Source organism: Drosophila ananassae, chromosome 2L (genome assembly GCF_017639315.1).
Source record: "Drosophila ananassae strain 14024-0371.13 chromosome 2L, ASM1763931v2, whole genome shotgun sequence".
Classification (NCBI taxonomy): Eukaryota; Metazoa; Arthropoda; class Insecta; order Diptera; family Drosophilidae; genus Drosophila; species Drosophila ananassae.
The window spans coordinates 22,677,135-22,701,962 of NC_057927.1; the positions used below are offsets into that span (position 1 = coordinate 22,677,135).

General features: G+C 43.9%; 7 protein-coding genes across 12 annotated transcripts; 4 read left to right on the forward strand and 3 right to left on the reverse strand.

Annotated features, from left to right (window-relative positions):
• The first annotated feature begins 77 nt into the window (after positions 1–77).
• On the forward strand, positions 78–6,876 carry LOC6501657 (unconventional myosin-Ia). 3 transcript variants are annotated; one of them, XM_014911667.3, is made up of 18 exons: positions 79–166; positions 498–721; positions 886–1,001; positions 1,067–2,084; positions 2,141–2,204; positions 2,274–2,287; positions 2,357–2,441; positions 2,503–2,597; positions 2,659–2,806; positions 2,860–3,182; positions 3,244–3,491; positions 3,556–4,252; positions 4,325–4,384; positions 4,500–4,831; positions 4,890–5,025; positions 5,083–5,235; positions 5,301–5,428; positions 5,483–6,876. In XM_014911667.3, exons 2-18 carry the CDS (start codon positions 617–619, stop codon positions 5,604–5,606), a joined length of 3,846 nt encoding a protein of 1,281 aa, XP_014767153.1. In that variant the 5' UTR covers positions 79–166; positions 498–616; the 3' UTR covers positions 5,607–6,876. The 3 variants fall into 3 exon arrangements, with proteins under 3 accessions (XP_032312175.1, XP_014767153.1, XP_032312173.1); XM_032456282.2 differs by lacking the exon at positions 4,325–4,384; XM_032456284.2 differs by lacking the exons at positions 2,274–2,287; positions 2,659–2,806; positions 2,860–3,182; ... (6 more) ...; positions 5,301–5,428; positions 5,483–6,876 and having other exon boundaries at positions 78–166; positions 2,503–2,557.
• LOC6498906 (4-coumarate--CoA ligase 1) lies at positions 6,803–9,382 on the reverse strand. Of its 2 annotated transcripts, XM_014910327.3 has the most exons (4): positions 9,248–9,382; positions 9,130–9,190; positions 7,960–8,637; positions 6,803–7,890 (listed from the first exon to the last, which is right to left on the reverse strand). In XM_014910327.3, the coding sequence occupies exons 3-4, from the start codon at positions 8,628–8,630 to the stop codon at positions 6,924–6,926; spliced, it is 1,638 nt and encodes a 545-aa protein (XP_014765813.1). In that variant the 5' UTR covers positions 8,631–8,637; positions 9,130–9,190; positions 9,248–9,382; the 3' UTR covers positions 6,803–6,923. The 2 variants fall into 2 exon arrangements, with proteins under 2 accessions (XP_014765813.1, XP_001955699.1); XM_001955663.4 differs by having other exon boundaries at positions 9,130–9,360.
• Positions 9,383–9,852: 470 nt separating this feature from the next.
• On the forward strand, positions 9,853–11,424 carry LOC6501658 (mitogen-activated protein kinase p38a). The gene is made up of 2 exons (XM_001955664.4): positions 9,853–10,021; positions 10,084–11,424. The coding sequence occupies exon 2, from the start codon at positions 10,109–10,111 to the stop codon at positions 11,207–11,209; it is 1,101 nt and encodes a 366-aa protein (XP_001955700.1). The 5' UTR covers positions 9,853–10,021; positions 10,084–10,108; the 3' UTR covers positions 11,210–11,424.
• A 381-nt stretch (positions 11,425–11,805) lies between these two features.
• LOC6501659 (putative mitogen-activated protein kinase 14C) lies at positions 11,806–13,759 on the forward strand. The gene has a single exon (XM_001955665.4). The coding sequence runs from the start codon at positions 11,861–11,863 to the stop codon at positions 12,956–12,958; it is 1,098 nt and encodes a 365-aa protein (XP_001955701.1). The 5' UTR covers positions 11,806–11,860; the 3' UTR covers positions 12,959–13,759.
• LOC6501660 (serine--tRNA synthetase-like protein Slimp) lies at positions 13,170–14,575 on the forward strand. The gene has a single exon (XM_001955666.4). It carries the CDS (start codon positions 13,170–13,172, stop codon positions 14,553–14,555), a length of 1,386 nt encoding a protein of 461 aa, XP_001955702.1. The 3' UTR covers positions 14,556–14,575.
• On the reverse strand, positions 14,570–20,963 carry LOC6498905 (anosmin-1). Its single transcript, XM_001955667.4, has 7 exons — positions 20,695–20,963; positions 16,311–16,955; positions 16,127–16,245; positions 15,867–16,060; positions 15,434–15,807; positions 15,314–15,380; positions 14,570–14,875 (listed from the first exon to the last, which is right to left on the reverse strand). The coding sequence occupies exons 2-7, from the start codon at positions 16,922–16,924 to the stop codon at positions 14,699–14,701; spliced, it is 1,545 nt and encodes a 514-aa protein (XP_001955703.2). The 5' UTR covers positions 16,925–16,955; positions 20,695–20,963; the 3' UTR covers positions 14,570–14,698.
• A 615-nt stretch (positions 20,964–21,578) lies between these two features.
• Positions 21,579–24,769, reverse strand: LOC6498904. 3 transcript variants are annotated; one of them, XM_014910326.2, is made up of 5 exons: positions 24,138–24,510; positions 23,950–23,958; positions 22,800–22,907; positions 21,783–21,952; positions 21,579–21,712 (listed from the first exon to the last, which is right to left on the reverse strand). In XM_014910326.2, the coding sequence occupies exons 1-5, from the start codon at positions 24,283–24,285 to the stop codon at positions 21,626–21,628; spliced, it is 522 nt and encodes a 173-aa protein (XP_014765812.1). In that variant the 5' UTR covers positions 24,286–24,510; the 3' UTR covers positions 21,579–21,625. The 3 variants fall into 3 exon arrangements, with proteins under 3 accessions (XP_014765812.1, XP_044574310.1, XP_001955704.1); XM_044718375.1 differs by lacking the exons at positions 23,950–23,958; positions 24,138–24,510 and adding an exon at positions 24,577–24,769; XM_001955668.4 differs by lacking the exon at positions 23,950–23,958 and having other exon boundaries at positions 24,138–24,525.
• Positions 24,770–24,828: the final 59 nt, after the last annotated feature.

The window sequence follows — 24,828 nt, forward strand, 5'->3', positions numbered from 1 at the left end:
TTAATTTTTTATATTAACATTTACTTTTAAAAATTTAATTTAAAACAATCATGAAATAGCAATAGCACTTGTCAAGGAATGCAAATCGATACCTGGCTAAGAAAATTCATCGATGATTGACCATCACTAGTACCACTGGATGCAAAATGCCTCAATATCTGAAAAGGTAAACAAAATGTGAAAATCGTGGGCAAGAAAAAGAATTATTTGCGGATTCGAAGAAAAAGGTAGTCACTCGGTGACCCTTAACTAAACAAAAGAAGTGCAGCAGTCAATTAGACGATTTCTGTGTGTATATGCTGGCGAGGCTGTTGCTCATGAATACCAGCACATGAAAATCAATAATTGAATCAGAAAATCAAAACACGGATTTGCCCAGATGCAAGCACGCCCGCGATAAATTATGCAATTGTTTCAGCCATTAACGGCCCTTCGCACTCTCCCCATCCCACTTTCCCGCCCCCTCGTTCTTGTTCTCGTCTTGGCCTCATTTGCAGTTGATGTATTCAAATGCTGAGCTCGATTTTGGCTGTTGTTGTTGCTGTTGCTTCTGCTGCCACCACTGCCACCAAAGTGCATGTTGTAATTGGGATTGGTATTGGGACTCGGTGTCGCGATGGAGCAGGAAATCGGCACCTGGGACTCAGTCCTGCTGGAGAACCTGTCCGAGGATAGCTTCATAAACAACATCCATCAGCGTTACAAGCGCGATCACATTTATGTAAGTTTTTAAATTTTCAAAATATATACCAAAAATAATTAATATTTAATTTATTTAATTTCAATAACTCATTTATCTTACGACAGATATTTAACACAGATATCCTAAACATTTTAAATGACTATAATAAATAATACAATTCTTCAATTAACTTATATTTCCAGACCTACATTGGAACTTCTGTTGTGGCTCTGAATCCATATCATCACATATCTGAGCATTCGCTGGACAATGTCCGAAACTATGGCGACAAAGGCATTTTTCAGCTGCCGCCACACATGTATGTTAAGATTTTATATAACTTTTTATCAAAATCTTTAAAATTAACTCTCAAATATTCCTCAGCTATGGACTTACAAACCTGGCCTACCAGTCGCTCAAGGACCAGAGCGAGGACCAGTGTGTGCTTCTCACGGGTGAAAGCGGAGCGGGAAAAACTGAGACCTTCAAAATGATTGTGAATTTTCTAACCCACATCCAGGAGCAATCGCACTGTCCGTCTACCCCGAACGTTTTGCGCAAGCAGTCCTCCACAAGTTCGGCCACAGGAGCAGTCTTGCACAGTCACAGGCGCGCATCCAGCAGCTGTTCGGGCACTGCCAATTTTATTATCTGTAAGAATCGTGCGGAAAATCCGATTCCAAACACCACGATTTCGAGGCGTCAAAGCCCATCGCCAGGACCATCCCAGCGTTCCAGAACGCAGGAGGAGAGTATCGAGCGCCAGAGCAGACGTCAAATGCGCGAGAAGATAGTGGATTTTGACTTCTCGCACCACAAGAGCAGTGAGAACATAAGCACCTTGCTCGAATCGCACGCCCACCACTTGCATCCGACCAAGTCGTGCTTCAAGCACCAGCAAACACAAGTTCCGCCCGCAAAGGGATCACCCAAATATGCTGCCTACGGAGGCTGTCGCCAGTGTGGTCATAGCAAATGCGTCCGTGCCCAGAGTTTGGAGAAGGAGGATCGGGCGGAGCTGCGTGGCAGCAACAGCCGCCTGTCAACCATCACAAGCAATCACCCTGCCCATCTGCAACGCGGCAGCTGCTCCAACTTAATGCGCCAGCATTCTACGGAAAGTCAACCGGAACGGGAAAGGGATCGAAACTCGCTGATGGGTTCCACGCAGCGCATCTCCCTCTACGATGCACACAAGCTGAGCAAGGTGCTAGGTGATCTGCCGCCCCCGCCGCCGGTGCAGCCCAGCTCCGTTTCGCCTACGCCTTCTGGTACCTCCTCTCTCCACCGGCGGCACAAGTCACCCTCGCAGCGGTTGCGCGAGTGTGTCACCTGCGCAGATGTATTCCTGGAGGCCATGGGCAATGCATGTACGCTAAAAAACAACAACTCCAGCCGATATGTAAGTCTAATAACCCTATTATCGATTCAAACATAATTATTTCATTTTATTTTTAGGGAAAACTGTTTGATATTGAAATCGATTTTAAGGGCGATCCGATGGGAGTGCACATAACTCACTGTAAGTATAACAATATAATATTTAATATCATTGTAAACATCTCCTATTTTATACATGCCTACCTCTAAGACATGCTGGAAAAGGTTTGACACAAGATTTGACCATTCTTACTTTTTTCCATTTAATTAATATAATTTTATTTTAATTCCCAGACCCGTATTACGGATACCACCATCGGAGAGCGAAACTTTCACATCTTTTACCAATTACTATTGGGGGCTGATCTCCAGTTGCTAAGTATGTGGAAATAAATTAATTTTATTTAAATAATCTGATATTTTTTAAATTATTTCTTTAGAATCGCTCAAGCTCTTTCGGAATGTGGAAAAGTATGAACTACTTCGTAATACAACTGCCATGGAAGAAGATCGAATGAATTTTCATTATACAAAAGTAAGAGATGCCCATAAACATTCCAAATTTCTTTTAATATTTTATTCATTTTCATTTAAAGCGTTCTTTGGACGTGCTTGGCCTAAGCTGTGATGAGATCAGCTCGATTTTCCGGGTGATTGCTGTGGTGCTGAAGTTGGGAAACTTTATTTTTGTGCCTGTTACCAACATTGATGGAACGGAGGGTTGTCAAGTATCGAATGTTTATGGTAGGTCTTAAAAATTGATTTTAGAAACTCAACTAATTCATTTGGAATTGCAGAGGTCCAAGAGACAGCGCAGCTTCTTAACTTGGAGGCCCAAGTCTTAATCAATTGCCTGACTCGGGCCAACAGTTCGAACAGTGCTCAAGAGGATGTGGGCAGCGAAATGGATGCCCGGCAAGCGGCCAGCAATCGAAACACTTTGTGCCGCACACTCTACAGCCGCCTCTTCACCTGGCTGGTGAATAAAATCAATGAATCATTAAAGTCGACGCAGCGTGAAAAAAACTTGGCCTTACTAGATTTCTATGGATTCGAAGTACTGGATCACAACTCTTTTGAGCAGTTTGCCATCAACTACAGTGCCGAAAAAATTCATCAGGCAAGTTTTGGTAGTAACATAATTGTATTTATAATTAAAATTATATCATTATTTTTTTTAGAACTTTGTTTTTCATGTGCTGCGATCTGAGCAAGAGCTGTACATTCGTGAAGGCTTGGAATGGTCGCGGATTGACTATTTTGACAACGAGTCCATATGCGAGCTGATTGACAAGCCGAGTTACGGCATCCTGAGCCTGATAAACGAATCCCATCTAAATAGCAATGAGTCCTTATTGCTACGAGTGCAACAATGCTGTGCAGGACATCCAAACTTCATGACAAGTGGTAGCAATTCCATGTGTTTTCAGTAAGTTTCCATTCTAGCTTATTGTTAAATATTACAAAATAAATGGTATTTTGTTTCTGTATAGAATTCGTCACTTTGCCAATGTGGTCAACTACTCGATACATCGATTTCTGGAGAAAAACACAGACATGCTGCCGAAGTACGTTAGTGCTGCCTTTTACCAGAGCAAACTGTCATTGGTGCAGAGTTTATTTCCTGAAGGAAACCCTCGAAGACAGGCCACCAAAAAGCCCAGCACGTTGAGCTCAAACATTCGTACACAGCTGCAGACATTGTTGGCCATTGTGAAGCATCGACGCTCCCACTACGTATTCTGCATTAAGCCGAACGAAGGCAAACAGTCGCACCAGTTCGATCTGGCATTGGTCCAGCACCAAGTGCGCTACATGTCACTGATGCCATTGGTACATCTCTGTCGAACGGGACACTGTTATCACCTGTTGCACGTGAAGTTTTTTCATCGCTACAAGCTGCTCAACAGTTTGACCTGGCCTCACTTCCACGGCGGCAGTCAGGTGGAGGGCATCGCATTGATCATCCGCAATCTTCCACTGCCCTCCGCCGAGTTCACCATCGGCACCAAAAATGTGTTCGTCCGTAGTCCGCGCACCGTCTATGAGCTGGAACAGTTCCGACGCCTACGAATCAGCGAGCTGGCCGTGCTCATCCAAAAGATGTTCCGCATGTACCACGCCAAAAAGCGATATCAGAGGATGCGGCAAAGCCAGATGATTATCTCCAGTGCTTGGCGGACGTGGAGGGTGAGCCATACTTTTGAGTTAGTCTACAAATGCATGAATTGTTTTACTTTACTTTCGTTTTCTGCATGTTAGGAGTGCCGATTCGGTATTCCCTTTACAGGCCGTAGGCACTTGTGGAGTTTATATCGTGTTGTAAGCATTGCACATTTTTTTCTCTAATTTAATTAGGTTTTAAGTCTGTGTGTTTGGTTTCATTTGTATTCCACTATTGTCCTTCTTGCTAATTATTTTTAATTGTGTCCTGCAGGCGCGCGAGGAGTATCGCTCACTGAAGTACAAACGCCAGGTCAAATGGGCCATCGATGTGATAGCTCGGTACTATCGCCAGTGGAAAATCCGGCAGTTTCTCCTCACGATTCCCCTACGGCTGCCCCCCAATACACTCAGTCCGCTCTCCGTGGAGTGGCCAGTAGCACCTTCTTTCCTCGCAGATGCATCGCGTCAGCTTCGGGCCATCTACCATCGCTGGAAGTGCTACATATACCGCAACTCTTTCGACCAAACAGCGCGCAATCGGATGCGCGAAAAGGTGACTGCCAGCATCATTTTCAAGGATCGGAAGGCTTCCTATGCCAGAAGGTTGGCTTTTATAAAATTACCTTTTTTCGCTTTAATTATATACTAATTTTTCTTCCAGTGTTGGCCACCCTTTCGTGGGAGACTATGTCCGTCTGCGCCACAATCAACAGTGGAAGAAAGTGTGCGCTGAGACCAATGATCAGTACGTAGTCTTCGCTGACATCATCAACAAAATAGCCCGATCGAGTGGCAAGGTAAAGAATTAAAATGTTTATAACTCTCCGAATTAAAATTATTTATATTTCTTTCAGTTTGTGCCTATTCTATTGGTACTTTCCACATCGTCGCTGTTGCTGTTGGATCAGCGAACGCTTCAGATCAAGTACAGAGTGCCTGCCTCGGAGATATACCGGATGTCTTTGAGCCCCTATTTGGATGACATAGCTGTGTTCCATGTGAAGGCGGTAGGACTTTTAGGTTTTTAAGACTAGTTAGTTAAATAAAATATATCATTTTGGTATTGTTTCAGTCTGAGTTTGGGCGCAAGAAGGGCGACTTTGTGTTTCAAACCAGCCATGTCATCGAGATTGTGACCAAAATGTTTCTGGTCATACAGAACGCCACCGGTAAACCGCCGGAGATACACATAAGCACAGAGTAAGTTTACTAAATAATGTCAATTAGATCAGTATCATATTGTCCTTTCGATAGATTTGAAGCTAATTTTGGCCAACAGACTGTCATCTTCTCGTTCAAATACGGCGGCATGTCGGACTTAGCACAAGGCCCACCTAAGGTCACGCGCAAGGCGAACCGCATGGAGATAATTGTGTGATCTGATACAGAATCGGAATCTAATCGTGGCGGCTCATTGAGCCTGCTCCTATAATCGGGGGCCATGGGTCCGTATCCATAATAATTACAAGTCATCATGCAATTGCAATCACTTTTGCCTTTTGCTGTGGTTGAGGTCTCCGACTTTTATATGGTCCCAGGGATCAAAATACAATTTTAGCAATATAATCACACAGACACACAAGTACACTAACTCACTCAGAGACACAGAGACAGATGGAAGACGATTTAGTTTTGTGACACACAAGTGACAATCAGAGTAACCGATTTGTTGTCAGGATTGTGCCAAATGCAGGAGACTAGAATTGTGCCAAGGCGGGGAATCAAGAGCGAGCTAATTTTAAACTGCACCCTTTTATTTAATCGTGTAACTTTAAACTGTAAAGTTAATGCTAAATGAAACTAACGAAATGAACAACTGAATTTATGCATCTAATTTGTCTAGGTTTTAAGTGTAAGTCGTGCACCAAGTCTATTAGCATTGCAACAATAAGTACATACTATAAACGGAGCACATGTCGCTTAGAAGGAGGAAGGTAGAACTAGAGGATGAAAGGAACCTTTCTTGTGCAGGTTCGACAGTGTTTTGGGATTTTACACAAACTATGATATTTCCGTTAAAGAAACCAAGGCATTTCTCTTACATTTAAGGTTTCATACACAATAATTAGTGAACTAATGCTAGAGAACAGACATATAAACCTCTTTATATACCGGAAACACAAACGATGAGCAACCCTTATATGCAACATGCTACGACTTAGCGAAGAAGTTACCTTTCCCAATAAACAATAAACAAAAAATACAAAAAAAAAAAAAATGTTAAACAACTATTTACAAAGCAGAGCAAATGAGTAGTTAAATATTTCAAATAAATATATATATGTATATGTATACACCACTAAGAAATTAATAATGAGTCTATATAGAAGCGACAACAAAGCAAGCAAATTATACGGAAAGTTTATTAAGAGTTGAGAACGAATGTATGTAGTTGTTTATATATAACTTGTTATTGAAAGTTCGGACATCGAACGCAACTCCTAACGTTGGAGTTTCGTTCGAAAACCTCCAAATTCAGAGATGTCACCAAATATCCGCGACACTTGTATTCCAATATTTTTTATTTGTATTTAAGTTTTAAGTGAGTACTTCCAAAGAAAAGCCAAATATGAGTAAATCGAAACCCAACCAGTTGGTAGTTTATAAAACAAAGTTTAGCAATAATAAAACATACATAATGAAAAAGATTTGTACACAAACACACTCACACACACCCTATGGGAATCCATATCCCTTACAATTTGGACTTTGGTTTTTTCTTTAGCATCTCTCGCAGAATGCGACGCAAGATTTTGCCACTGGGGTTCTTTGGAATCTCATCTACGAAAATCACTCCACCGCGCAGCCTTTTGGCTGGCGAAGCGTGTTCGTTGACAAACTGGATGACATCGTTTTCGGTAAGCTGGACATTGGCTTGTTTCACCACGAACGCCAAGGGTAGCTCGCCAGCTTCCTCGTCCGGCTTTCCGATAACCGCCGCATCCTTGATCTTGTCGTGGGTGAGCAACAAGGCCTCAATCTCTGCGGGCGGAACCTGGAAGCCCTTGTACTTGATCAGCTCCTTGATTCGGTCCACTATGAAGAACTCGAAATCATCATCAAAGTATCCAATATCACCGGTGTGCAGCCATCCATCTTTTATGGCAGTCTGCGTGGATTTGGTGTCTCCGATGTAGCCCTTCATGATGCCATCGCCCTTGAAGCACAGCTCGCCGCGTTCGTTAGGTCCAAGTAGTTTTCCGGTGTCGGGATCGATGACCTTGGCATAGATACCAACCTTCAGAACGCCCACACTACCCGGCTTGCAGAATTCGTCGTTCTGTACCAACACGCTGAGGGTGGATTCGCTGAGACCGTAACCCTGGCGGATGAAGGGAACTCCAATACGCTCCTTGATTTGGTCCTCTGTCTCGCGACTGAGGGGAGCTGCTCCGCAGAGAAGGACCATCAGTGAGGATAGATCGTACTTGTCCACGATCGGATGCTTGGCGAGGAAGACCATTAGCGGGGGCACCATGAAGGCCATCATTACACGGTACTTTTCGATAGCCGACAGGAACAGATTCTCTTCGAACTTAGGCAGGTACACAAGTCGGGCGCCCATGCAGGCGGTGGTGATGAGCGTAAGGCAGCCAAAGGCATGGAACCAGGGAATCACTGTCAGCAGAGTAACTTCTTCCATGGGAATCATGGTGGGTTGGCTGTTTACGCCCAGTTAAGAGAATAAAATAATTAATTAAAGAGTTTAGATGGGAAGCAATGCAACATACATTTGTGAGTCAAGGGTGGCAAGCAGATTCATCTGCGTGAGTTGCACACCTTTGGGCAATCCTGTGGTTCCCGAGGAGCACACGATTAGGGCCACATCTTCGTTCTTGTTTGCCACCGGAGATGTAAAGTCGGGCTTTGTCTGGAACTTGACATTGTCCATTAGCTCCCTGAGACTATAGATGTTCTTGAAGTTCTTGGAACTGCCACTGATGGCGATGATGCCCTTGACAAACTTATTCTTGCTTGCCACTTTGGCTACCCGGTCGATGGTGATCTTGGAGGCAAAGATGATCTTCGGCTTCGACAGATTGATGGCGTGATCCACCTCACGATCGGAGTAGGTGACATTGAGGGGAGCTACTGTGGCCCCAACGGCAAAGCCAGCAAACATGGCCAGAGCGAAGTCGACGCTGTTCTCGCTGGACAATCCAACGACATCGTTGTTCTTCACGCCCAGTTTTTGGAGGATGTAGGCAAGCCGGACAATGGACTTATGCATGAAACTAGCCGAATACTCCACTCCGTTGACGGCATCCACCAGAACCGTTTGTTCTCCGAAGCTCTTGTACTTGTCCAGGACAAACTGGCCCAGGGATCGGTAGTCCTGTGCTTCCCTGGCGGTTACAGGACCACCATAAACGATGTTTCCTGGCAGTAATGTGGAAGTCATTTTGTGCCTGCAAATTAAAGAAAAATAATGAGTTAATACCCTTAGATTGCATGGAGTATAACAAGGTATCCTTTATAAAATGCCCAAAAAACCAATAGATTCAAATATGTTCTTCCCGGAAATGGCCCATAAGGGTGGGATTTATAGCCACCCTCGAAAATCTCAAATGAGGGTCTTGCACTGCAATTAAAACTTTGTACCCCATGGTATCTAATCGTGGTCGGCCGGCAGAGTTCTTACTGTGGCCAGAGTTCCCATCGATGTTAGCTATTTTCACAGCTATCTGAGATAGTGGATTAAGAAAAATATGCTGTTTGGAAGTCCAGGTTCCAAAGGTCGTAGTTCGCGGCAGAAGTTCTAGGCATATGAGGTGACATCTTTCATCCCCTGTTCAAAAGGAGCTGCTTTTCGGAAAGCTCAAGGAAATCCAACAGTTATTTGCATTTAAGGCGGTTTAATTCAGTCACACCCATTTATCAATCTTCAAAATTCAACTTACTATATCTTTTTGTAGGTTATCCCTGCGGGACGATGCGAACGGGAGCGGCTTCAGAGCGAAACTAAAATTCAAATGCGATATGACAGGCCGTGTTTATTGCACGATTAGATTAGCGTACTTGATAAACACGGAGGTCCGAGAGCGCAGGCGCGTGTTTGGCTAGTAGGTCTCATTCAAGTTAAAACAACAGTGCAACGGCCAATTAGGTCAGAGGGCGGGCGGGAGGCAATTGGCGAAAACTAACAACGAACAGCTGTTTAGGGCTGGCAACAATAATAACGATGACTTCGGTCGATAGATTTAAAAAAAAATTGAAAACTAATCATGTGGCAACGCCGTGTGATTATTTTTATTGGATTGCGGTACATTTTGATAAGAGAAGTATATTGGTAATGTGTTTACATTTTGGCAAGGCTTCAATTTCCATTTATTAGAAATTAATTTGAAAAATGTATTCCAAAATATTCCAAAATGTAATTATTTAAAAAAAAAAAATTTGCAAAATTAAAAAAATGTATTTCACTTAGAAAGTTTTGCAATGACCTTAATTGTCTTACCAAAAGTCATAATATTTTATTATTATTGATTTAAAAAATAAGGTTATTTATTTATAGTTAACGATTAAAATAGGTCTTACTTCCGTGCATGTTTCAAAAATATCTACAGAGCGTGAAAAAATGTATGGCTATAGTGTAGCGCACACTCGATTCGCTGTCGATCGGGCAGCGGGCTCTCTGATTCATGGATTCCTAACACGCATCGGAGTGGAGTAATAGCGTAAATATAGGAAATATGCCAGTGGCCGTGCTTAGTTGTTGATATTCTTGGGCGTGGAGCACAGGTACGGCGTTCCATTCGCAGTGGCAGACCCGTACAGCTGCTCGAGATAAAGGTAATCAGCTACATATTTTCGATCGTCAATTGTTTAATGGTTTAATATCTCGGTTGTGTTAGGTACCAATAGTTCAATTCGCTTACGATGTCTGCGTCCAAGGCCCAGAAGTTCTACAAGGTTGACATTAACCGGACGGAATGGGAGATCCCAGAAATGTACCAGGGCCTTCAGCCTGTGGGATCAGGAGCTTATGGCCAAGTTTCCAAGGCTTTGATAAGAGGAACCAACATGCAAGTGGCCATTAAAAAGCTGGCACGCCCTTTTCAGTCCGCCGTCCACGCCAAACGGACGTACAGGGAGCTGCGACTTCTTAAGCACATGGATCATGAGAATGTGATCGGTTTGCTGGACATATTCCATCCGCATCCGGCGAATGCTTCTTTAGACAGCATCCAGCAGGTTTATTTGGTCACCCATCTAATGGACGCCGACCTTAACAACATTATTAGAATGCAAACCCTGTCCGACGATCATGTCCAGTTTTTGGTATACCAGATTCTCAGAGGTCTGAAGTATATCCACAGCGCTGGAGTGATCCACCGGGATCTGAAGCCTTCGAATATTGCTGTGAACGAGGACTGTGAGCTGCGCATCCTGGATTTTGGGTTGGCTCGACCAACGGAGAATGAAATGACGGGCTATGTGGCCACCAGATGGTACCGGGCTCCGGAAATCATGCTGAACTGGATGCATTACAACCAGACGGTGGACATTTGGTCGGTGGGGTGCATTATGGCCGAGCTAATCACGCGGCGCACGCTTTTCCCAGGCACTGACCACATTCACCAGCTCAACCTGATTATGGAGATGCTGGGGACTCCTCCAGACGATTTCATGAAGAAGATCTCTTCGGAGAGTGCGCGCAGCTACATTCAATCACTGCCACCTATGAAAAGGAAAAGTTTCAAGAAGGTCTTCGAAAAAGCCAATCCGCTGGCCATCGATCTGTTGGAAAAGATGCTGGAGCTGGACGCTGAGAAGCGTATCACCGCCGAGGAGGCCTTGGCGCATCCATATCTGGAGAAGTACGCGGAGCCTAGTGACGAGCAAACATCGCCTCCGTACGATCACAGCTTCGAGGACATGGACTTGCCAGTGGATAAGTGGAAGGAGCTGATCTATAAGGAAATAACGAACTTCAAGCCACCGCCATCATTTGCTCAGGTCCTCAAGGATGTCAAATGAAATCTGTCCAAGACTTAAAGTATTAAACAGGGGAAGCTATATATATATGTATATAGGTATATATATATATTTTGTATGCAAAGTTTTTACATTTATATTGCCTTTGTTCTCAAACAAATCTACTTTTAATGTTGATTAATGTTCTGTTTTGTAATTAACAATTTGTTATAGATTGCCATTTATAATATAAATTAAAAATTTGTTTTCGTATTTTACAAGTTGTTTTCAAATTATTGTGAAAATATGCAACTAATGTAAACTAAGGTGCCTAATGCAACTGATTAGGCACCAAAAGCAATTTCAGGACTGACCTATCATTTCACAAGTTTACGAATTTATAAATCGGTGTGTTAGTTTGGCCATAAATTTAAATTATTTTAATAATACTCGTAAGTTAAGTTTTTCTTTGTAGGCCAATTCAGTACAAATTTTTAAATGCGTTAAATGCTTCAAAATTGTAAAAAATTGTTAAAATTTGCGCATTAGGTGTCAAATATGTATATCTAAATGACATCGATTGCGCCATGATTCACAATCGTGATTAATGTGAATTTTGATAAGAAACGCATTTAAGAAGTGCCTTAGAAAAGGTGAGTTCAGTTTGCGATAATTCTTGGAGCGCAAAGCACTTTGGAGGAAAAGCCGTGAACAATGCCTGGATTTCATAGTGTGGAAGTTAATAACAGAAATTGGGTGATCCCCGATATTTACGAAGTTTTGGAGCCCCTGGGCAGGGGATCATTTGGCCAGGTGGCCAAGGTACAGCTGCGTAACACAAACATTCAGGTGGCCATGAAAAAGTTACTGACACCCTTCGAATCGGAGGAGGATGCAAAGAGGGTTTATCGGGAGATAAAGCTGCTGAAGCACATGAATCACCGTAACGTTATCAGTTTGCTTGACGTATTTCATGGACCTTCACCAAATCCCAATCCAACGTTGGACGACTTCCAGGAGGTTTATTTGGTGACTGACTTGATGTATAAAGATTTGCACCGAGTTACGCGCGAAGTGAGGCTCTCCGAAAGACAGGTGAAGTTCATTCTCTTCCAGATTTTGAAGGGTCTGAAACATATCCATAGCGCCGGTGTCCTGCACCGGGATTTGAAGCCTGGAAACATCGCTGTGAACGAGAACTGTGAACTCCGCATTCTGGATTTCGGTATGGCTAGGCTGTTATCAATGGACATGACGGATCGGGTGTGTACTTTATGGTACCGTGCACCGGAAATCCTGTTTGGATGGGGTCAATACACCAAAGCTATTGATATGTGGTCAGTGGGTTGCATCCTAGCGGAGCTAATCTCGGGTCGCCCCCTTTTCCCTGGCACGAGACGAGATCAAATCATGGTCGTTATTGAAGTAATGGGGAAGCCTTCGGAAGAATTTGTTAGCGGTATTAGCGATCCCTATGCTCGTCAGTACTTGGATCGAATTCCACCCAGAGAACGGAGGAACTTCCGTGAAATTTTCCCAGATGCAAACCCTAATGCTTTGGATTTGTTGGAGAAAATGTTGGATATGATTCCCCAAAATCGTATAACCGTGGAAGAGGCATTGAACCATTCGTATTTCAAAGGTTTTTCTGATCCATATTTCCTTGAGGATGATACTGCACAGCCTTATGATCAAAATTTTGAGAACATGAACTTGCCGATAAACTGCTGGAAGGAACTTATTCTTACCGAGATAAGAAATTTTATACCCCCGCCTTGTTTTCAAGGGCCTTTGAGGGAGTCGTACCAATAGACTGTTAAAAATAGTTAAAAAGCAATAAAATTAAAATTTTAGTGAAAACAAAGAAAATATTTTTGTAATCCATTATAGAAATTTAAATTTCCGTTAAAAAAGAAACCCGTCAGTTGAGTACCCCTAGTGTACTGGAACCGTCTGGCAACTCCGCCAAACAGCTGATTCTGATAAATCTGCCGGTTGAGTTTGTTATTAAAGGCAACCAAAAATGCTTAGCCTAAGAATCCTGGGAATTTCATTTACAAAATCCTGCACCAGGAATATCTCCGCTTTGTACATAACTGGCGACAAAGCCAACGAGAACTATGTGACCCTGCAGCCGTACCTGGACTTCGAGGGAACCTTCGGCGGTCGAGAGTTGTTGGAGCAGAGCATTGCGAGTAGGGGCTTGAATATCAACCTGGAGACGGTGCTTAATAAGTATCAAAAGTACCAGGCCCATCATGAGCAATTGAGAAAAGTTGCTGAGGATCGCGAAGCGGTCACCAAAAAATTGAAGGAGCTGTCCAAAGCTGGAGGCAATGACGATCAGCTTGAGCAGCTCAAGGAACGTGGAAAATCATTGCGCAACGACTTAAAGAATCTAAAGCAGGCACTTTACCCAATTGAAGATGACTTCATCCATGACTACCTGCACCTACCTAACCGGCTGCATGAACTATGTCCCACAGAAGGTGAAGAGAAGCTGCTGTATCGTCACCAGGTTCCCAGCTCCACACCGGACACGCTCTCTCACTTGGCGAACAAGGAACTCATACACTTTGTGGATAACAATCGGTATTACATGATGGAACAGGCGGCACACTTTGATGTGAATGCTATGCAATCTTTGGCCCGGTATTTTGTCACCAAAGGAGACTTCATTCAAACCGCTAATCCCGATTTTGTGCGTTGTGTTCTTCTGGAGGCAAACGCAACGCCTATGGATGACTACCACATGGTGCGCGAGGAGCACTTGCAGAACAAAATTAATACAGCTTACTTAACAGGTGGAGCTGCCTTTGAGAGCTATTTGGGCGCCATGACCAAGTTGTGCGTGTATCCTTCGGTGCTGCCCCTGCGATATGTCTGTTGCGGGCGCAGCTATAATCGAGCGGAAGCCGAGTTGAACGGACCCTCTCCCAGTCTCTATACGGCGACCCAATCGAATGCTGTTCAAAGTTTTGTGGCTACACAAACGGCCAGTGACGCGGATTCTCAACTAGAGCAAATTCTAAACCTAGCAGTTGACTTCTACAAAGCTATAGATGTTCCTTTTCGGGTGGTTTATGTTGCAGCTAAAAATCTAACCCCTTCGGAAAATCTCCGGGCAGTCCTCGAGGTATATGCACCATCTTTAAAGCGATATGTCTGTGTGGGACGAGTAAGCAATTACGGAGATTTTGTGTCCAAGAGAATACTCTTCAGTACTCGGCGGGAAAAGCACTACGATTTTCTTCACTTGGTCGGAGGACCAGTCTTGTACACTTCGAGGCTGATAGCAGCTCTATTGGAACATAACATAAAGCTGGAAGACTGCAAACTGCTGGGCTCTGCCAGCCAAGAACCCACAATGCAGCAAAGTGTTCAGCAGTTCAAGGACCTCTTCAAATAAATAAAAAACCTTGATCAGTTTCTTGTTTGTTTTCGTTCTTAAGTCTAACAATAAGTAAAAAGTTAAGTTTTACATACAATTATTTACAATCTAGTGTAATCTCATGGTCTGCAGGTGGTTTCTATCCACCTATTCGATGGGGGTTAGTCGCCGCATTTTATTTGCAGCTTAGGAAAGCTTTTTCGGAAGTTCTCGCACTTGGGGGTGGTGAAGGTGAAGACGTTCCTTGAATCGTCCAACACAGAATTGGGGCTGGACCGCGGTACTCGCAATACATAGGTGGTATTATACTTGAGTTTGCTAAATTCCAACGGGTCCCTCTGTAATAAAATGTACAAAAATTCTAATTTAAATTTGAATTCGAAAGAAATTCTTATTTCTGTTATTGGAAAAAATTGGAAATGTTTATAAATAGGTTGTGCCGCATCATTGGATTTATTTGTTTAATTTTCCAGCATCTTGCACACCTTTTCCATGACCCGTTTCCCTCATTTATAAGCTCTTCAATTTGATTGGCATTTGACCACGTACTGGCAATTATTAAAACGTGTTTTCCGTGTCAAACGGAGGAAACATGATTGCGCCTTGTTAACCGAATCTCAATTTAAAGGCCCCATGGTCAACGCTTTGCTATTGATCTGCCCTTTGCCGGTGGTCCGTACGATCGGCACGAACGAAGCTCGTGGCCATCCGACATGGGGCTCGTGGCACCCATCACCATGGTATCGCTGCTACCATCCATGATGGATTTTACTTACTTTTGCCCGAATGGCGCGAAACTCGCGCTGCTCACAATTGGTCTCCTGGGGACACAGTTCGTAGACCCTGCAAATTATATTTAGTTTCTGGATTTTGGGAACTTGTTTACAAATAATTACTTCTCCTTGTGTGGCTGGAAGCCCAAAATTTGCACAATCATGCCAAATTTCCGGTTCAGCCGGAAACGTACTTCATACGAGGCGGTCGTGGTCCGGTTCGCAATGGATACTTCATTGAGGCCCGCTGGAGGAGCCAATGGGGTCGCCACCCGTTCCGGGTTGCTGGAACTGATACTGATGTGCTGATACCTGCGCCTATAGTTGTGGCCAGTGCACTGGAGCGGGGCGTAGGGCTCCAGAGATTGCACGGTGGTATTATAAACAAAGGATACCTTTTCGGACTTTAGCCGGCGAGATCCATTGTAGGAGATTGCCTGTACCTGGATGTAATATGAGGAGTTGGGCAGCAGCTTTTTGATCTCAAACTGATGGGTCTGGAACACAAAAGGATTATGGAGGTTTCTAGTTAGGCCATAATTTTACATCTACTTACATCTTTGACATACGCATCGAAGGTGATCAGGGAGGCCTCCGCACTGTCCACATACAACGACCAACTGATCTTGTACTTCTCGACGGGCAGATTCGACTTGGAAGGACACCAGACGAGCTTCACGTTCATATATCTTCCATCGAAGTGCTTTGCTATAATTTTGGAGTCGTTGGGAGCTTTGGGTGGCTTGGGATCTAATGGGATAACAATTTTATTTAAAGATTATCTATGATGGAAATTTGATGTTTGGATTGACTTACTGTCCGTAGACGAGAAGGGATCACTGGGTTGGGAATATCCTCGAAATCCGTAAGCATTCACGGCGGCTACTCGGACCTCGTACCAGCGTCCTGGTCGCATGTGGAATCGGATATAGGTACTGCGGAAGAACAAAAAGGAAAACCATTAGTAGAAGAAATAAAAAGATATTTTTCTGAAGCTCACTTTTTGCTGTGTCCCGAGCTCTCCTCGGCGATCTTGTACACCTTCTGCCACTGCCAAGGACCTAGTTTCCTGGGCACAAAGTGCCGTCCAATGTGAGAACGCACTTCCACGTGAAAGAAGTAGACCAGCTGACCAGAAGTCTCGATATTCAGCTCCACGCCATGACCGCGCGACATCCTGTGGTACAGGATCTTGGGAATCGGCGGCAATTGAGTGTTGTTTCTAACGCCCAATGGTTCCACACACATGGGACCGCAACTGGAGGAGCAACACTTCTGAATCTCGGGACACTCATGATCGTACTGACAGTTGTCCAGGCAGGAGAGACGGATGCGTGTTTGCCTCCCAATCTTGGGGCAGCTACCTATTCGGGGTCCCAGCAGAAGCTCCTGGATGCATTTGTCTAAGCAGAGCTCCTGCTCAGCATTCGTCATGGGATGACTGCCGCACCTGGCCAAGCACTGCAGCTCCAATATCTTGTCCTTGACATCGTTGCTATCACGGTACCAGTGTGCTACCTTGTGGCGTTGGAGTTGATTGGGTGAGCCAACAGTGCTGGAGAATCGCTGGGCAATGAGGATTAGCGCCAGCAGCGCCGCTTGCATGCTCCCCATCCGAACCGATCCGATCCTTGGTGATTGCAATCTGCGAATGATCGTGCGTCAAGTGATCAGCTCTAGGTTTTTGGACATTCCGTGCGTTTGTAATTTGTGCTCCAACCACTGCCCCGATCATCATCCACAGCAGCAGCCCGTTGATTATGCTAAAGGATCGCCCCCTGCGTCCCAACCGCCTTTCACACGACTCTGCGAATCGAACCGGTTTCACCCATTTTGCATGACCAACTAACTAATCATTCCTCGCATTTGTGCTGCCCGGCCCCGAAGTCGAGGCAATGAAAATGCAAAAAATACATAAATGTATCTCAAGTGCTTGACAGGACTTCAAAGCGCGCATCATAGTGCGTGCCATGAGAGCATCGGACGGACCGATTGGTGGACGGAGGGCCATTCTTGGTCAGCTATTAGATCTTAAGGAAGACTCCTTGATGCCCTACTCTCGGATAGCTGGCATTCGTATATCATATCTAATTGCACTTTCAAAGAAATATTAAAATGGAAGGGAGATTAGGGAATTATTACTACTAACCTACTTAATATTATCTCTTAAGTATTCAGTTCTAAAAGACAATCCCTTAAATCCTAATCTCATTCTTTCTGTGCAGAAAAAATCGCACCTCTCTAAATACTTTTGCTTAATTTTTCTTGACTAATTCTGAGAAGCCTTAGAATGTTACTCTTCTAAGTTCTTGACTTGTTTGCCAAATCAATTGATGGACTCGGTGGGAATCCATGTAGGGTATTTAGCACGCAAATGGCAAACTAATGTTTTATGGTACGGTCGATGGTCGGCGGTTTATGTTGCTGTTTATGTTGTTTTTGTTATTTTTCGCTGTTCGACTGCGTGTGAATGTGCTGGCAGTGCTGGCAGTGAAAACAAAATCGAGAAAAATACGACTACGACTGGTGCAAGTGGATGTCACCACATCCACATCCACATCCACATCCATATCCACAACCACATCGATATCCCATATGCAGGGGCAGCATCAGCAGCACCACCAGCAGCAGCTTCATCAGATCACATCACAGAAGCCTAGCCAGCAGATGCCGCACATACCAAGGCGATACAGACACTCTGGGAGCCGAGTGGCGACGAGTGGAGAAGTGGTGCAGCGGTGGCGGTGGGGTAGCCAGGAGGCACATGCCTGGCCGCGGCTTCTCTTGCCACAGTATTGTTCAGAATTATAGGACATACAGCCCAAAGAATCCTTCAAAGTAACACTCTTATCTTTTAAACAATGACCGAGTTAATGAGACACCACTGCGTATGAGTAATATTTTTGTAGAGCTTCTTTTTGATGTAAAGTTTTAATTGAAAAAATTTGTGTAGATTAGAATATATCATAAAACGTTAGCTAAACTCTGCACTCTATTATTTTGACCACGCCTGTGGAGAAGTGCCACTTCGACTGGGATGCGACGGCGTGGAAGAGGGGAGCCCAGATGAAAGGAGCTGGGAGGGATGTGTGTGCAGGCCCGAGGCGGCCTAACTGAGGGACATTAAGCGACAAATGAATGTGCGCGACGATCGACGCAAGAAGATGAAGCGACGACGACCACGACGACGATCACCAAGACCAAGAGCAGACGAGATGAAATGCACCAAGTTCCGCGGAACGAAAAATTTGCAACAAAATTGGGCAGTAAAGCGTTGGGAATGGGGGCCAGAGAATTGGATATGCTATTGGGGGAATAAGGGGATGTTGGTCGGTTTGGGGATGGGGATCGGAATCGGGTCCACGACTCTTCCAGATGAATGGGTTTTGCGCCGACGAGGCTGACGCTGATGAGACAGCCGAAGAGCACGGCAGCTGGACATTGCAGCCAGGCTGGCTGCCGTTGCGTAGTGGCGATTAATTGCTTTTAACGATTCAAAAATTCAAAATTACTTTTTATGCTTTACGCACACAGAGGCGGAGAGGCATAGCAGAGCACACATCGAATGCACAGTGAGAAAAGTTTTAAAAATAAGGCTTATGGTTTCTAAGAAACTGAATTATAAGAAATCTTAAAGAACACTAATACAGGGAAGTGAATATTTTTTTTATTTAAACTTCATAAATTTTTTCTTCAAGTGCACATACAGGGGAGTAGCTAAAAGAGGGCAGTAGCTGGGTATAAGGATGAGGGGCACAAAGATCCGGATCGATTTCGTTGACGTCGTTGCTGTGATAAATCGTTGGTGGTTGTTGCTGTTGCCTTTGTGCTACCCCCAGGTTTTCAGTTCCCAGTTGTCCCTCCAATGTCCATAAGCTCCACTCCGTTCGGAGCTTAGCACAAAAGCCATAGCACGAGGCACCGGCGACAATGGCCAGCAACAGGCCTCAACAGCCTCAACGGCAACACCAACAGCAACCGAGTGTAATATGATGCAAATCGTTTAACACTTTGACCAAATAGCAGCAGCAGCAGCAAAAGCAGCAGCAGCTCAGCAGCAACGTCATCGCATTGTTGCCGCTACCGAAGTGCATCGGTATTGCAAATAAAAAAACCAAATTGTTTACTCCTAAGAGGGGGCAAACTGAACGGGGAATGGCTTCCCAGAGGGGTGGAGATTGTAATAAAACCCCTTAAGGGCCAACGGGCCTCTGGAAAGATCCTCAATTTCGGGGGCGAAGCTCTCGAATTAAGAAGCTTGCTTTCTTTCGGCCGGCTCTTATTCCCCATATCATTGCCACAATCATTGCTGAATCACAGTTATCCGTGAGGCACATATCACTGATTGTTTACTATTGTGACTCCCTTCTCATATGGCGCACTGGGAAAATCATGAATCTAACGAGTGACTGACTCCGACTCCCCCTATATGAATTCGATATGAATCACAAATACCTGTTTTGGTAGCTCGAAAATTGAATAAACTTTATGTGTGTCATTAATACATTATGATAAAGTGTGTTATAATAAACTATAGTTTTCTCACGGATAGTATTCTATTTTTCCTTATGTAAGTGTTTGACACGAGGAACCCCCTTAGAAATATGATGATTACTAACAGAACACTTAAATCTACACGCTTTCTTTAAATTGTTCCCAAAAAAGGACTCATTAAGGTTGATAATTTGATGCTGAGAACCTCCGCACGCTTGAAACTTGGCCTGCTGGGCATTGTTATCATTGTTACCAAGTGCGGTGGTTCGGGATCACACAAGTGCCATTTAAGCCACCGCGGAAATCCAAGCTGGCCGAATGGGAGCCCATTTATGTGGGGTTCAAACACCCAGCTGGGCATGTGCGCAAGCTCGAGCCCAACCCGAGCGTATCGGCATAGGATATGGATTCGGGTATGGGGATGTGGATGGTGGTGTCCATTGGGGTATCGGATTCTACCTCAGAACATGAAGCCGTTCTCAAGGTTCAGCGATTTGTCGTGTGCACATTCATACTTCCGATGCGTGTCGAATAAATGTAGAAGCTACCATGGACTGGGACATGGTATAACTTCTCTTTTTCCTTCTACACCTGAAATAGTATCTCATTTAATTAGTACTTTGTAGTAAATCTCTCTAAACTATCCTATAGTTTGCATCTACTAATTTGAATGAAAAAGCCGGTGCGTGTCGTGATCACTGAGAAGCTGCAGCCTGTCACCGGTGCATCATCCCCCTTGGATCGGCCCACCGATCCTCATCCCCTCAGCGGCACCCATCCGCAATTAGCACGAAGGCAATCTCATTTTACGCCAACGAAAATGCGCAAATGGCAGGCCAACGGCAACGGCAACGGCAGGCGAGTCAAGCGAAACACTCTTAGGTACTTACAATAATGGAAACACTTTCGGGGAACTTAAATTCGGATGCACTGACTCCACTCCGCGATCTCCGCCCTCGGCACTGTTCACTGTACACTTGGGGCCTTCCACACACCCGCGTAGCTTCCCGGGGGAGCGCCTTCTTTGATCGCCTTCTGCCACTCTATTAGTTAATTCACGCCCGTAACGTAACTGTTCCGCTTGCGATTTCCGCTCCTGCGAAGTGGAAGCGGTTCTTGGGAGCGTGCGTCCGTCGCGCTGCAACCGTCAAGAGAGAATGAATGAGGCCTGCAGGGCGTGCATCGGGATGCTGAAGTTCGGTTCTTCGGCCCATTGGTTATTCCGAACTTCGGCTCCCCATTCGGGTGCTTGGATGTGGCACAGTGGTACCAATATCGGGGAATCAATATTACTTATAATTTAATTTTTTGTATTATCTATTTAATTAAAGGGTTTATAATAAAATAAATACAATCATCTAATATTACTCATACGCATAGTTGTCACTTATCACTCATTCGCACTGTTGGTTGAAAATTCAAACTTTTATTAAAAGTCAGAGCTATAAAATTTCCATTTTATCCCACTGTATTGACGAGCCGAACCGAGCTCCAAGTGCCCCACTTGTGGGCTCTCTCTCTGGCCGCTCTTTGCTTCTCTCGGTTTGTCGGTCAGTGTGTGAGTATGTGCGATTGTGTTGTCAGGAGCCGCCAAAACAGAGATCTCGTAATTGATGCTGCGGTGCGGCTCTCCCCCATCACTCGGGCCCTAGCTCGGGCCCCCCATCCCTAGCACTCCACCAGCGTAGTGGCCGCGCCTCCGTTGTTTTCATTCAAAATTTCATTAAAGGATGCACACATCCACATGTATGTGGAACCCGCAAAACGGCAGTGATTTGTTGTTTTGCATGCACCAATTACTTTATTTTCATGATTACACATTTACACTGTGATTACAACGGGAACTTGGAAGCAGATGAGGTTCTGATCGGTTGCATCCTTGGATTCCCACAACATGCTGCCGCGCATCTGATCGATCAGAGGGAATGGGTAGGAATTAGGGCTATAAAAATTAAGCTGGCCTGATGTCCACACTTACCACCGGCAGGGATTCGTCCACAAATATGTTGGCCCAGTAGGACTTCCCGTCGCTGGCACTTTCTATGCATCCATGGTCTCCGTCGCACGGGTCGGGGGTTATCTCCGCATCGGTTCTGATGTAGTTGAAGACCCAGTTGACCTCGTGCTTCAGAAAAGTGACTCCATTGCCTGAAAAGAAGGGTTAAAAATAATATATATTTAGAAGTGTATTGGACAAATAAAAGCATTTGATATTCCTTCTATCCTTATTTGAAAAGTAATCATATCTATCTTAATCATATCTATCTTAATAAATTACTTATAATGTGTAAACCAGGTCAGTGATTCACTGGAAAATACAACTTTTAGTTTTTTCCCCAAATCCTACAATCTAAAATTTTAATTATAGTAAAGTTATAGTGTGTACTCTTTTTTTTTCAGAAGGAACTGGAACTGGTAGCGAAATCAAATCTATTTCATATGAAACGCCAATCTTTCATTTCCACACCCTATCTGCATACTCCAAATTCGATCAATCGGTGTCGAAATGGTCTCCCTATCTGCTGACTCATCAAAATATCGTTAGACATTAATTAGCTTATTTATGGATCGGCATTGGGGCGGGGCCCCGGGCTGCAATCGGCCTGTCTATATCTCAACAAGTGCAGCGGAAAAAACAGTAGTTGTTCAAGAAGTAGAAGTCCAAGAAATATTTGGTGAAATTTATATGATTTACGATCGTGTATCAATTATATTTATGGCAGCAGCTAATCATTATTGCCATCAGCCACTGAGCACGCAGGTCGAAAATTAGGTTGGTATTTTTCACCTGACACCGCCACCGCCACCGCCACCGCCCCCGGTCAAGTCCCTGGCAAACATCCGCAATCCACCTGATCGCAATCTCTTCGCCCGCACAAGATCTATTTTGGTTTCCTAGTGACATTTGGCCGCTCCCTCTCTACGCTTTCTCTGAGGAAATGCGAATGCACGGATCTTGTGTTATCAGTATCAGTATTAATATTCTCATATTTACCATTATCATCGAAGCGCACGGTAACCTTAATGGTGGCATTCCGGGCCATGGAACAGGGCAGAGTCGTACAACTCTCTATCTGCAGGTAGTTGACCTGGTACAGAGAACCTGAAAAACAGATAAATAGATCATTAGTCACGAATCAAAAAATAGTTAACATAAATCATATTCCCATAGGTCTATCTATAGACTATTTTCTATGCATATTAGTTGGTGGTACGTGATATTTTTCATGTCTCATATAATGCCTGCTTCAACCTGGCAACTAGTTAGGAACCTATCTTTAAACATTAAACTTTTTGCAGCCCCTAAGCCGAGTTATCTGCGAACGCGAACCTGGCAGTCAAACACACACATTGCAAAATAATCAACAATCTTTGACCAAGTGCACTTTTCAAGGCTTCCAATGCAGTTTCTATCTTTAATTTGAACCGTGTTCAATAACAGATTACACGGCTCTGTTAATTAACTTCTTTATTTGATTACTATCCTCTTGGGGCAAAGCCCCTCGGCAAAGTAATCCCCAATGAGGGCATCGTATATTCTTTGTTTATAATTCACCAAGTCTAGAACATAAATCATTGCTTTACGGTGTCCAGTCCATAAATACTTTTGTTAATCAAAAAGCGTTAAGACCAGAATACAATTAAAAGATTGGGCATGGTGAAAAATGTAAGTGGCAAACTATTAATACCCTCTTTATAAGTTGCAGATTATAATTGATAATGTTAAAAAATTACGAAGATTTTAGCGAAATGTTTGTCTTGGACTAAAACCGGTTATTTATGGGTTAGAATTTTATTTATGAATAATATTGATAAGATTTCCCTGTCAAGTTAAAAATTAATTTTTCAAAAAAGATTTCATTTCCAGATTTATGCTGCACACGGACCGTTCTTGACTGTCATTTTACTAACTTATTTAAAATTAGCTATGATTGTACTTTTCCATTAATTAATTGTGGTAATATATCACATTATAACTTCACGCTTATCAACGATAATTAAAATTAATTCGGGAAAATACACAATTTACGGGCGTTATAATTTAATTTCGTCAATGGATTTGCGGAAGCACAAGTCAAGCCAGATGAGATTGGCCACTATGGTATTTACAGTGGGCTGGATTCCGATCTGATCGCATTACTTACTCGATGACGCTACAAAATTTTGAATTTGAATCGTTTTTGCGGGGCAATCATGGAGCAATCACTATCATAGATGGTCAGTGATGGGGCGATCATGAAAATATAAAGTCTAATGAATATCATTTTTGATGGATGAAGGAAATCCCAGTCGAAGGATCTGTGTTGAGGATAAGTTGACTGGAGACACTCACCGCAGTCCTCGAAGGGAAGGGATTTCAGGGCTAGGTATTTCTTGTAGGCAGCATCTGTTGTGGACCTGATAACTCCACCGGTCAGTTCATGGATAGCACAAATGGCCAAAAGTATTTTTAAGTAGTAGCCCATGATGGCGCCGCGCATGGCTTGATTAATTAAGATTAAGAGATCTGGGATCGCAGTTCGATTGGAATATCGGACAAACGCGTTTCGCGTAGGTGTGCAAATAACTTCCAAATATAACTCTCAATAACAATAACAAAGGGGATCGATAATGGGGATCACGAGCTGGCAACGTTTCTTTAAACAAATTCGGCGATACGATTGGCTTGACGGTTAATGGGTGACTGACACCAAAATAGTGGCTACCACCAAGGTAGCCGGGCCGTAGAATCTGAAAGCCCGCCCGCCTCTCTTTAGCTGAAGAGTACTTACCAATTCTCCGGACAAACGTAAATAAATAAATACTACTCAGGCGTTTAAGCAATAAACTTTGATTTATTGACTGGGAGCCGATTGGAACGACTAACGCTGACTCTTGTTCAGAGTCTGACTGATAACACCATCGATTTACTTAAATGGTTGAAGATATAGACGGACGTCCGTGACGTCGACATGGGCTTGTGTGGGTTAGGGTGTGGGCGGTTGGAGGCGGGCACGCGTGTGAGTCCCGTCTATAAATAAGAA